General features: G+C 51.8%; 1 protein-coding gene across 5 annotated transcripts in view; it reads left to right on the top strand.

Annotated features, from left to right (window-relative positions):
- The first annotated feature begins 11,476 nt into the window (after window positions 1–11,476).
- CPEB1 (cytoplasmic polyadenylation element binding protein 1) overlaps window positions 11,477–12,907 on the top strand; it is a 73,277-nt gene continuing 71,846 nt past the window's right edge. For 3 of the 5 annotated variants that reach the window (XM_019499388.2, XM_059714945.1, XM_014604490.3), the window contains exon 1: window positions 11,477–11,582. In XM_019499388.2, coding sequence (XP_019354933.2) covers window positions 11,568–11,582 — 15 coding nt within the window. In that variant the 5' untranslated portion in view covers window positions 11,477–11,567. Of the gene's footprint in view, window positions 11,583–11,681; window positions 11,751–12,907 lie in introns of those variants that run through there. The other 2 variants (XM_059714946.1, XM_019499394.2) reach the window with 2 other exon arrangements.

Here is a 12,907-nt window from a genome sequence, read left to right as displayed (position 1 = left end):
TCAGTATGAAACAGGAGCTGACTAGTGCTTAGCTCAGTGCCCCTAGAAAAGTCTAAGCTGCGGACAAGAAGAGTTTTCCTAGGAATGCCAGGTCCCTCAGAGTGCAGCAGAAGCCCTTGTGAAGCAGGGTACAGCTGTTACTGGAAAAATCGCATCAGGCCTAAAACAACCTGAATCCAGAAGATACCAGCTGCTGAGGAAGTATTGAGGTTGGTGGAGTGCGAGCGTCTGCCCAAGCTGGGCTGGACACTGGAGGATCTGACATGCATAACCTGGTGGGACTAGGCACCAAATTTGTTTTGTTTTTATTTATTTAAATTTTCCATATTCCAAGACACATTAGCCAAAGCAAATTCCAGATCTGTGAGTCAGTCCAGAACCACATCTGAATCTGGGGCTTCAGATGTTTCCAAAACCTTTGGCAGGCATTCTACTTGCAAGCCCAAGCTGGCTTCGGGTTTGGATACCCCTGAGTTTTGCTTGCCCTCAGCCATCAGGCCACAGGAGCAAGTTAGGGAGGAGTCCCCCGTTTCCATAAAGTGGGTATAAAGCCAAGATCTTCCCACTCCAGCAGCTCAGTGGGAGGTTTACTATACATTACCTTGGCAGGTACTATCCCCAGGTCAGAAGAGCGGTCGTTCCTGGGTGCGACTAGGAAGACCACCTCCGTGGTCATGGTGTTTCCCTTGCCAGGCAAGCATAGGACTATGCTTGATCTGAGCCCACAAGAGCTGAGCCAACAAGAGGCCAAGAACTGGGCACCAAATGCACAATGATGCATGGTGAGATCAAATTCCAGGCAGTGACTGAGCAGCGGTGACTTTACAACTTTCCTTACCAGCTCTGAGCCCAATAACCCACCAGCAATGGCATTGGGAGTCTTTTGTCCACCAGATCCACCTGTCAGCGCTTCATCATAAACCTGTACCAATAACAATGAAATACCATACTTTGAAACATACAATCTGTCCCACCTTTGCTAAGTGATGTAAGCAGCAGGCAAAGAACTTCAGAATATCTGTGATAAGCTTGTTAATTGCTCATAGGATAAATGAATACAAGGTATGGCCAACTTGTCAGTGGGGGGCCATTTGGGGGGGGGGCAGGTGTGCCACAAATCAATCCTTCATGTGCCTATGTACCACTCTGATCCCTTTGCCTACCTGTTGCTTTGCTTCTGCTCCCTGCTGTATCTGTCATTGTGCTGCCTGTCCCTTTCCCATCTGCTGTGCCACAAACAGAGGTTGCCCATGTTGCAGACTGGCCACCCCTGGTCTAGACAGTTCCCATCCCAGGGAGACTCCCTTGTAAGATTCAGGATGAAACTGTCAGCCAGATTTTTAAAAAATCATTCCCTGTCCAATGTGCTGTTTTAAAAGTGTGGCCACCTATTTTGGTGCCTAGGTGGGCAATGAATTTTTTTTTACCACTGATTATTTTGTCAGCTCTCAAAGGACTTCTGACTTATTTCTGAGACAGCTGCTCCGTGGCTATATTTGTTTGTCTGAGCTGGGCCTGTATTGCCCACTGGGTTTCTGAGATGATTGATCTAATATATGTTGAGTTATCTACCCCGCATTAGCAACTGACAGGTGCTAAATGTACAAAGCATTTGGCTACATCCTAGCTAAGACAGGGATAAAAATATGCTGGAATATGTGTGTGCATGCATAAAAAGTGTGTATGTACATACTCTGAAAAATTTCCACACACACACACACACATACCCTACGGATGCAGTGTGTGTGTGTGTGTGTGTGTGTACATACTCTGAACAATTTCTACACACACACACACGCATATAAATTCTGCATCTGTAGGGAGCGGTGTATGTGTGTGTGTGCGTGTATGATGGAGGATCCCTATGAGACTGTGAAATCTCCATCTTTGGAAAATTTTATGAGCAGATTAGACAAATGCCTGACTCGAATGATTTAGACAGGGATAATTCTGTCTAAGCAGGAGGTTGGCCTAGATGACCTCTTGAGGTCCCTTCCAGACATATATTTCTATAATTATGAGTCAATGATTCACCAAACTCAACCCCATTTCATATGAGATCCCCAGAAAAGGACATGCACAAACTGAAACCTACAAAATATTTTTGTGATATTTTTTGAAAGAAGAGATGCTGGAGTGTCAGTGATTCTGTAGGAGTAATGTTACAAGCTGTTTGCTGGTTCGTAATTTTTTTAAAGTGAAAAATCAAGAAAAACTAAAGCTAAAACAGACAAATGTGCACTGAAACCTGGAAGACCATGACTGTTGTCATGTTTTACATCAGTCTCAATTCCACAGCACACGTAATGCTATGTGACACCTTAAGATGGAAAGTGAAGAAAATCCCTGAAACCTGCAATCCAACTGAAACCATGGAAAATATTTTAGTGAAGAGAAATGTGATTTGGGCTAAAATGTCAATATTCTCTGAGATTTATGTTGATTATGTAAGAGTCTGAGCCTGTCTTTCACATCCAATGAAATCAACAGAACTTCCAGCAGCACAGCTTCTGAGCCAGTGTCAGCTTACCCCTTCCACTCTCAGGGTGATAGGAATATGATCCATGCCCCCTTGCATCCAGCAAGAGGTGTGAGGACAGAACAACCTGGGATCTACCCAGCAAAGGGGATTGCATCACGAGACAAGGCTGTGGGACTAAACCAGGTCCAAAAGGCCAGAGACACACCATGGGCAAGGCTAAATAACAGGGAACATTAGCTTCTTCCTAGAGCCATGACCACACACACTCTTCTACCTCCAGCTGTGCTCTGACTGAGGAAGGGCTGGCTTCACTGGAAAAGCTACACCAGCACCTGGTTTTTCCCTTTCAGGAGGGCACCCCCCTAACTGGGCACCCTTGTCTCATGGTACTGGACCAGTGCCAGAGCATGAAACAGAAGAAAGATTTGTACTGTGCAATAGTCAGGGTCCCAAAAGGTCCAGAAATTTTGAGCACCTCATTTTTTATTGTTCATAGCATGACAATTTAGGTGTGTCAGTGGAGAACCAGGAACAGACACCTCCAAAATGACTATGCATGCTGACAGATGTCCCTTAGCATTGTATCCATTCCTATCCTTTTAGATATGTCATAGCTGGCCTGAATTCACTATTAGCCAATATTTAGGTAGTGTTAAGAGTGATGTAGCTGTGGTGGTCCAGAAATTATGCAAGAGACAAGGCTTACTTAGGGTGATCTCTTTTACTGGACCAACTGTGGTAGAGTTAAACAAGACTGCAAGACCTGATGAGGAATGTCTTGCATTCAAAAGCTTGCCTAACACTGCTACACAGTTGGTCCAATAAAAAATAGCACCCAAAGTAATCCTTGCCTCTCCAGTGTTTAGGGTCTTTCTGGGTTATTACCATTAGGATGAGAAATTGCTATGCGTCGGGTTAATTCTTGGCGTCATCCTGCTCATATGCACACATGCCCCTATTTTCCAGAACATGTTACAAACAAACAAGCTAGCAGGCAGCTTTCTGGTTCAGAAATCCCCCAGTCTGTCACTCCAGTATAGTCTGTGACCAAGGAGCCCCATCTCTCTTCTTTCTCTCAGGGTCACACACACATCTCCTTCTCCAGGCTTTCTTCTTCCAGCACACGCCACTGGTGGCCATCCTCATACACCTTTCTGTCTGCGACCTGGCAAACCCCTGCCAATCCCTTTGAATTACCCTGGCTAGTGCCTCAGGTGGTCTGCACTTGTCTGGCAACTTCCATTCAGCCTCAGAGGGCACATCGACACGTGAAATTAATGCTCAGAAAGCTTACTGTGCAGTATAATACTGCACAATAAGCTTTTCCTGAGCGTGCAAATGCTTCTGTCCGAAGTAAATTTGCTCCCAATGGGAGCAGTTCAGGGCCCTGCTCTGCTACTATATAGCAGCCAGCAGGAGCTCTAGGCTCCCCTGGGTGCCAGCCCTGGGCTGGAAAGGGCACCTGTGTTGGGCCTGGGCTCTAGGGGGAGGGGGGGTGGGGAGGGTGAGCTGTCCTGCCTCCAGGGCAGTTGCCTCCCACCCCTGCCCCAGGCAGCTGACTGCTGCCCAACCCCCACTCCAGTTGTGGAGCCTGCAGGGACACTGAATGTCTGCTGCCCCCACAGCAGCTAGGTCCTTGCCTGCCCCCCCCCCCCAGCTCCTGATCTCAGCAGGGGCCAGGAGCTGCCTGCTGCATGGGCAAGGGGACGTTATTCCCTGCCCTGGCCCCACAATCAGAGCTAGCCCTGGCAACAGGCAGCTTTTGAGGGAAGGGATTGTTCTCCTGCTCCCTGGGTTGATTTGCTCCCTGTCAGCTGTGTAATCGTGTGCTACTGCACAATAGCTATGTGGCATCTGTTCATCAGTGAGTAATGGTGGATATTGCAGTTATTCTACTGACTGGTGGTGCATCTTCTCTTGTGGCTGTAAATATGAGCCTTGCAGGTCCTGCCACAGTGTTCACAGGTATACATAACATTAGGGATATGTACAGGTGGTAGAAAACCATGCAGTAGACTAATCTTTTGTGCAGTAGCTCCTGTGCATGGTCACACAGTGATACTTTACTGGGCGGTAAAGTAGTTTACTGCACAGTAAAGTGTTTTGGGTAGACGCACCCAAAGAGTGCTTCACACATCTACCGACTTTAACAAGGCTTGTGATTGTCATTGGGTGGAGACTCCTCCAGCCACCCCTTAGGCTAACCATTTCAGATTAGCAACACAGATCTTTAAACAAATGCATTCAGTGCTTGGTGAAAGGTGCCCAGCAAACAGCCCTGGAGCCTGGCTGCTGCTTTAGTCACAAGGTAGGTTCAGCTTAAGCAGCAGTGGGAAATATGTGGCCCACCAGCTAGCATGCTGAGAAACAATAGGCACCTGGGGAGCAAAGTACCAAGGAAACCCTTGGATGCTCCTGAGCATGAAAGTAGATGAACAGACATCTCCATGTGAGGCAAGGGGCTGCAATATTGGCAGCTGTGCATGGACATGTGGGCACTGTACAGCTGAAGTAACTCTTCAAGCAGAGTTGTGTGAGGCAGAGGCCTGTGTTCCTCACTTGCTGAGGGTCAGGTATTTGTCTCATAGGGACTCCAGAAACATTGTGTATCTTCCCTTCTCCAACAGCCGCACAGGTTGGAGGGCAAAAAAATTAAACAGCCAGGTGCAGCACGACCTCCAGCTGCAGCCAAGGATGGTTTTCTCAGAAAGCAGAGCTCTGGGACAGAGCTCCATGAAAGAGCAAAGAGCAGGCTATGGGCCTGCACCACCCACTACATTACTTTGGTTGGTGACTGTCTGGGACTCACTCTGATGAGCTCTTCTGCCCTGAGTCATGATAAGAGCTTGTCTGTTGTGATAATATTTAGCACCTGAGCTTCTCATAAAGGCACCACGGTCTCCATTTTCCAGATAGAGAGATGGAGGATCAGCAAGGAAAGGTGAGTTTGTGGGTTCCTAGCATAGTGTCCACATCACCAACTCATGCTGCTCTCCAGGTAGAGATGTCTGATGTCAGTCACACACTCTGCAACCTCCACACACACACACATGCGCGCACACACACACACACACACACACACACACACTGGGGACACCACTAAAGCAATGCATGTTCCCTAGGAACATACTGTACTGAGACATCACAGGACTTGTCCCATACTGTCAGGTTCCTGGGGCCTCTTGATGGGTTTCGGTAGGGAACAATGGCATGCAGTGTAATGCAGACAAGTGCAGCTTGTGTCACTGAACCCGAGCTCCCTTTACCCTGGCTCGCTGGGGTACCACACGCAGTATAACTCTGGATGCAGGATGTCCAGCACAGTCTTGCCACCAAAACACTCACCCAGGCTCCTGAGCAAGGTTTCATCCCAAGCTAAGCTCTATACTGCCCTGGCTATCCTAGCTGCCCCTGAGCTAGTTGGTTTAAACATCACTCAGGTGTGACTGCCTGAGTTGCAGCCCCTGCAGTGTAAATGTGCAGGGCAGTGAAGGGCTGAGCTGACTCCCTTACTGTAATTTCAGTCCTGGCAGAGCCTTGGTTGTGCAGAAGCCTAGGGAAGGGCACAAGGCTTCATGGCTTGAAGGAACAACTCATTTACACACCTCTTCACCAAGCCAGAGAGCCCTGCCTTCCCTTGCTTCTCAGGCCTACCATGAAGATGACAGAAACCCAAAGCAGAGCTGAGGGGAATGGGCAGCTCCAGACATGGAGCCTAAAGCAATGTTAAAGGGCACACCAGCTGCCAATGGGGAGGGTAGGAAAAGGAAGCGTGGCTTCCCCCAGGAGTGGAGGAACGTCTTCAAAGTGGCAATGTGTACGCTAGGAAGGGTGGGTGGGCTTTGAGGGGAGGGACATGGGCTGGAGTGGGATGGGGTCACAGATGAAGGGAAGGGAGGCCCCACGGTGTCCAGAAGTTGTATCCTTGTTTCCTTACGCAGGGCAATTCATAAGGAGGAGGTACATTGCTCCTTAGAGTCCTAGTGGTGAAGGATTTATGTGGGCTATGAACAGATGGACACTAAATAGATAAAGCAAGTCCTGGCCCCAGCATATGCTGTGAATTCCCAAGCTAGCTGTGTCATATCCACCTGAATATTCATTTGCAGCAAAGGGGGAGGATGGTCTCATACTTCAAGCATGAGCTCAGGATGTAGGAGATGCAGCTCCATGCTGCAGCTCAGCCAGGTAATAGCTCTGTGGCCTCGGACAAGTTCCTTTCTCTCTGTGTCTGTTTCTCCATAAGGACTATGAAAATAAAGATACCTTTCTGTGGTCTGAGGCACTGCTCACTCATGGCTGTCTGGCACTCGGCTGTCTGCAGACAGGTGATGCTATAGTTGGGCAAATTGCCTGCCTTCCTTCCTTCCTCACCATCAGCATCATTGTTGCTTTAGTGTTGTTGTTTTTGTTGTTGTTGTTGTTATTCCCTAGGTTTGTGGCGCGTGCCAGTGTGTGTACAAACATAGGAAACTGCTAAGGAATCCAACAAGATTCCTGGCTAACTGTGGCCTTGGCCTCACCACGATCCACTGGCTGGGGAATTGGCTCCGTGGTCGGACCCAGAGGGTGGTGGTTGAAGGAAGTTAATCATCGTGGTGCGCTGTGACCAGTGGGGTCCTTCAAGCCTCTGTCCTTGGGCCAACACTATTCAACATCTTCATTAATGATGTGAACATTGGTATCAGAAGTGGACTGGCCAAGTTTGCCGATGACACCAAACTTTGGGGCAAAGCATCCACACCTGAAGACAGGAGGGCGATCCAGGCTGACCATGACAGGCTCAGCAAATGGGCGGATGAGAACCTGATGGTGTTTAACACCGAAAAATACAAGGTTCTCCACCTTGGGAAGAAAAACCTGCAGCATCCTTATAGGCTCGGCAGTGCTACGCTGGCTAACACTATGGACGAAAAGGACTTGGGGGTCATGATTGACCATAAGATGAACATGAGCCTTCAATGCGATGCTGCAGCTAGTAAAGCGACCAAAATGCTGGCTTTCATCCATAGATGCTTCTCAAGCAAATCCCGGGACGTCATTCTCCCATTGTACTCAACCTTGGTGAGGCCGCAGCTGGAGTACTGCGTCCAGTTTTGGGCTCCACAATTCAAAAAAGATGTGGAGAAGCTTGAGAGAGTCCAGAGGAGAGCCACACGCATGATCAGAGGTCAGGAAAACAGACCTTACGATGACAGGCTGAGAGCTATGGGACTCTTTAGCCTGGAAAAGCACAGGCTCAGGGGTGATCTGGTGGTCACCTATAAGTTTATCAGGGGTGCTCACCAGGATCTGGGGGAATATCTGTTCACCAGAGCACCCCAAGGGATGACAAGATCGAACAGTCATGACTGTTTCAGGCTGGACATAAATAAAGAAGAACTTCTTTACTGTCCGAGCCCCCAAGGTCTGGAATAGACTGCTGCCTGAGGTGGTTCAAGCACCTACTTTGAACACCTTTAAGAGAAATTTGGATGTTTATCTTGCTGGGATCCTATGACCCCTAATGACTTCCTGCCCCTGGGGCAGGGGACTGGACTCGATGATCTTCCGAGGTTCCTTCCAGCCCTAATATCTATGAAATGTATGAAGATATTATATGTGTTGATGATAACACAAGTATCCTACATTCATATGACCCTCTTCAACCCACGCAAATAGGCATCATGCAAACTACACAAGGATCTTGTTGTCCGCATGGGAAGCACTGCCTGAAATCCAGAACTTAACCAGAGGAAACAGAGGAGAAGAGTGTTGTGTGTCATCGGCATCAGAGGAGGGAGTTACCAAGCTGGGACTTCTTCAGAGCACCCAACTCCTTGAAAGTCCTGAATGATGTCCAGTAGCCAGGACCTCAGTTTTATAGCTCACTAAATGCTGCCCTGGACACCCTGCTGGAGGTATGGCTCTATGCCAGAGAGGAAAGAGCGCCTCTTATTGAACCAACAACAGTATGCCGGCAGCACATGATGGGTTCTCAACAAATACTTAGCTCAGAAGGCTTCAGCCAAGCACAGCTTGAAGTGTCATGCTACAAACAGAAGGAATTGCAGGGCAACCTCATTGATCTCTGTGTTTTGACATCATCCATTCTTATGCTGCCTTGCATTTCTGGAGAGGCTCTTTGCAATTGCCTTGGAGTACCATCTCTGTGACACCTCTTTCAAGTGACATCATGGGTTTGGACCAGGCTGCAGCAGCCTCATTAAATTGAACTGGGGCTGAGAATTCCCCCCTTGTGTCTCTCTCTCCTCCCGGCAGCCGTTGACATGGCAGCAGACGTCTCTCTGTCCCCCAAATGATGCAATTTCTCCGAGGCCCCTGAAAGCCGTGCCAATTCCGGTGTGTTCCTAGAATGCCTTTCCTTACCCAGAGGGAATACCTCCTAGCTGGTCAGCCCTGATAAAATAAACTAGGGGGTTCCCTTTGCTATTAATGCAGCCTTTTGTGTTAGCAAGAGCGTCTGCTCCCTCTGCTCAACTCTGCTTCTGCCCATCTCATTGCTCCTGCAGTAAAGTCTCAGTCCCTGCCCTCAGAACAATCACAGTTTGCAACCTGCCCTGCCTCACTGCTGAAGAAGCAAGCAGGCAACCCTGATAGAAGATGACAGAGAAACCCTCCTGCTCAACCCATCACCCTGGAGAGTGAGGAAAAGCTCACAGGAGTTATTAGGGATAGGAAAAGTAAACAGACCCTGTTTCTGAGAGACTTGGAAGTTCTCCCTGGGGCATCTTTGAGATCAAATGCACTTTCCCATCTGGGGGGTTTTCCCAGTCTCGGTGAAGTCAATGGCAAAGCTGCTGCCTGGGGCACTTGGAGTCTCTGGGTGGCTCTTGCACATTAAAGATTGATTTCCAAGTCCCCTTGGAGCTCTGCTCCAGCAGACCTGCAGCCCCGTCATCACTGTGTGGTAATGCATTATTTTGCGGTGGGCTCAGATCGAGCTGCTACATGGTGGGAGGGGGCACTGGCATTTCTTTATGAAGCCTGAAATTCTGCTTCTCCAATTATCTAAGTTTTTGCGAGGAAAAGGAAATACCCTTACCTCTCTGGCTGTTCTCATTGCAGAGAGGCCATTGCACACAAGAACCAAGTGCCACTGATGCAGCGATACCTAAAGCCAGCACTCTGAAGGATGTGAACACACCTGTTGTTTCACACAGGGGCTGTCTCAAACACCCAGCAATACCACATTAAATGTCAGCACACTGTGGACTCTTTCACTGAGATCAGCAGGAGGTGGCAGAGAGGAGAGGGAGGATGACCTGATGAAGATGTATTGTGAATGATGCTCATCTAGGCACTACAACCAAGTGGGTAGTGCCTCCCCCACTACCTGCCCCTTTGCTGCCAAGCTCATGAGAGCAGAGCCCTGAGTGTACTTGTATCCCAGGAAAGGGGTGATGAGCCCAAGGAGACAAGGGAATATATAGGACCATGACTCTAATATCTATACTGCCTCCCATGAGCACTGTCTCCTGCGTGGAGTTTATGTGACGGCTGGAGCTTGACAGAGCACCTGCATTCCCTTTCCCTCCCCACATCTCCATACCTGCCCATGATTTTCTCCTTACATAGATTCATAGATTCATAGATGTTAGGGTCGGAAGGGACCTCAATAGATCATCAAGTCCGACCCCCTGCATAAGCAGGAAAGAGTGCTGGGTCTAGATGACCCCAGCTAGATACTCGTCTAACCTCCTCTTGAAGACCCCCAGGGTAGGGGAGAGCACCACCTCCCTTGGGAGCCCGTTCCAGACCTTGGCCACTCGAACTGTGAAGAAGTTCTTCCTAATGTCCAATCTGAATCTGCTCTCTGCTAGCTTGTGGCCATTGTTTCTTGTAACCCCCGGGGGCTACACACAGGTCTTATTCACATTAGGATTTTTTTTTACTTTAGCATTTCCTAGCGGTAGTAAAAGTGCTAGGGCATCCATGCCAGCATTTTAAGCATCGTGCTATGCACAGCTGTCCTTTGCAGCCGAACAACATGGCACTTGAGATGCCTCCCAATGATGCCTGTACCAGTACACAACCAACCAGCAACATAAGAAGCGATAGGACATTTTAGGGACAACGGACTGCTTGCACAGCCTGATTTTGTCTCGGGAAGGACCAACCGAATCCAATGAAACAAATGCTCATGGGAAACCACATGAGATTCAGTTACCTGTTGGAGCAGGCAGAGCTAAACCCAGTGCCGTGTTGCTCAACCTGCGGGTCACAACCCAAAAGCAGGTGGCAGGAATATATGGCAGGGTCACGAACAACCTTTAAAAATGGATTCTCTATTCAAGGAGTAAAATGTGGGAAACCGTGGCTTTTCCCTTGCAAGCAGACAGCGCTCCAGCCTGCGAGGGGCTGCTTGGCACGCCCCACACACAGGGGCTGGGGGCAGCCGGTTGGGAGCGAGGGGCATGGGTCAGGACGTTTACAAATGGGTCCTGGTGCAAGCAAGGCTGAGACCCCTGCCCTGGCGGCCGGCCCCTGCTCTGGCGAGGCGGTCAGAAAATTACACCAGTCTCAGCTGCCCGGACGGCCCCGTCTGCGGCGACTCGCTGCCCAAGTCCTGGCAACCCTGCGACCAGTCCCAAGCAGCAGCGCGCCTGCACGCCTGGCGGGCCCCGGTGAGCTGTTAGTATGGGCCCCCTCTAATAATAATCATTATTATTTTCATAATAATCATTGTTTTCACCATTTTTAGGCCCCCTTTCTGTCTGGGCCCTGGGCAGCCACCCAGCGCACCCATGGCGCCAAGGGCTTCATAAAGGCACTTTTGTGCCCCCGCCTTCGCAGGCGGGAGCCCGCCATGTCCCCACACTTCAACACGCGTCTGGGAAACAGGAGGCGGCCGCTGCAGGGCGGAGGCGGGGAGCGGATGCCAGGCTGCGGCCCCTTTAACAGCCCCTGAGGGAGCGTCGGCGAAGTGCCCCGCGCGGGGCGGCCGCAGGGCGGGGAACGACGGGCGCCGGGGCCGCGAGTCCCGCCCTTTGGCGACGCCCCCCGGGCCCGCAGCGGCGGCGCCTATAAAACCCGCGGGGCCGAGCGGCGCGTGGCGCTGGGATTGGACTGCCCGCTCGCCCGCATGGCCTTCCCGCGGGTGAGCGCCGCGCAGAGCTGGGCCCGGGCGGCACGTGCCGGGTGGGGTGGGGTGGGGCGGGGGAGGGGCGGACGCGGCTCGGCCCGGCCCCGCCCCGCCCCTTTAAGGGCGGCCCCTCACGTGGGTTCACACGTTGGCGGCGGGGCCGGGCGCGGACGCCCTGACCAGGTACCGGGGTGGGGGGCGGCGGCGCGAGGCGGGCGGGGGCCGGGACGGGGCTGCCACGTGCGGCCCCGCGGGAGCGGGCAGTGTCTGGTGCCCCGCGGGCTGGGTTGCAGGGCGGGGCGCTCTGCTGCTGCGGGGCGGTGTTCGGGGTGGGCCGCTGCTCCCCGCCCGCTCGGGCGGAGCGGCGGGTCCCGTCCTCGCCCGGGTGGAGGCGCCGGCCCGGAGCCGGGGCTGCGTGGTGACCTTGCCCGCCGGTCCCACCCGCCGTCCTGGGGAAGGGGTGGGTGTGCTCCGCCCGGCTGAGGGGGTGGGACGGGACGGGACGGGACGGGAAGGGACAGACGCTTCTTGCCGGTAGGAAGGAAGCTTTCACTGTGTGGATTGTGTCCCGCCCGCGCCGAGTTCCCCGAACATCTTGCGAGCCCCTAACCCCGCGACAGAAGATGGAGCGAAGTCTGCTCTACCTTAGTCCGGGCGCTGGGCTGAAGTCCCAATTAATGCCTGGCGCCCTGCTACGGACTCGGGGCAGCAGCCTGCCTAGCGCAGGGGCAGGAGCCAGAGCCTCCACCCTGCCCCTGAGAGCCGCGGGGGATGGCGCAGGAAGCGACTGGCCGAGGGGATGGCTTTCTTGAACCTCTTTGCGGGGTGGCGGGGAGGGAGGCGTTCCCCTCCATGTACCTGAGCAGCCCCTCGCCTGTCCTGTCCCCCGCAGTGTCTTTTGTGGCTGTGGGGGTAGCAAGGCAGTGCTGTGTCTCTTGTGGGACTCTCCTACTAACAGAAGGAAGGCCCTTGCGGACAAGCACGGCGCCCAGTCTCGGAACGGCAGAGCTGCACCGAGCTCCTAGCCCTGGGGTTGCTGATGGAGCCAGTACAGATTTTTTGGGCAGTGCCAGAGTTCAGTCTAGTTAACTTGCCTCGGACCAAGTGATGCTGAAGACGCTGTCTCCAGGGGTTTGACACTGATGCCAGAGGGTCTAGGGAAGTGTTGCATCTTAAACAGGGCTGAGTGCACTGATCTAGGATCTCTGGCCCCACTGTTAACATGGGTTGGGTGTGGACAGGAGGAGAGAGCCTTCCTTTGGCTCCTCTCTGTTGGAGTGAAAAAGGATTATGGTGTATGGGCAGGCTCTGGGCCTGTCTAGAGTTTGGGTAGAGCTCTC

The sequence above is a fragment of the Alligator mississippiensis genome, chromosome 11 (assembly GCF_030867095.1).
Source record: "Alligator mississippiensis isolate rAllMis1 chromosome 11, rAllMis1, whole genome shotgun sequence".
In the NCBI taxonomy this organism is placed as follows: domain Eukaryota; kingdom Metazoa; phylum Chordata; order Crocodylia; family Alligatoridae; genus Alligator; species Alligator mississippiensis.
This window is presented reverse-complemented; position numbering and strand designations above follow the sequence as displayed.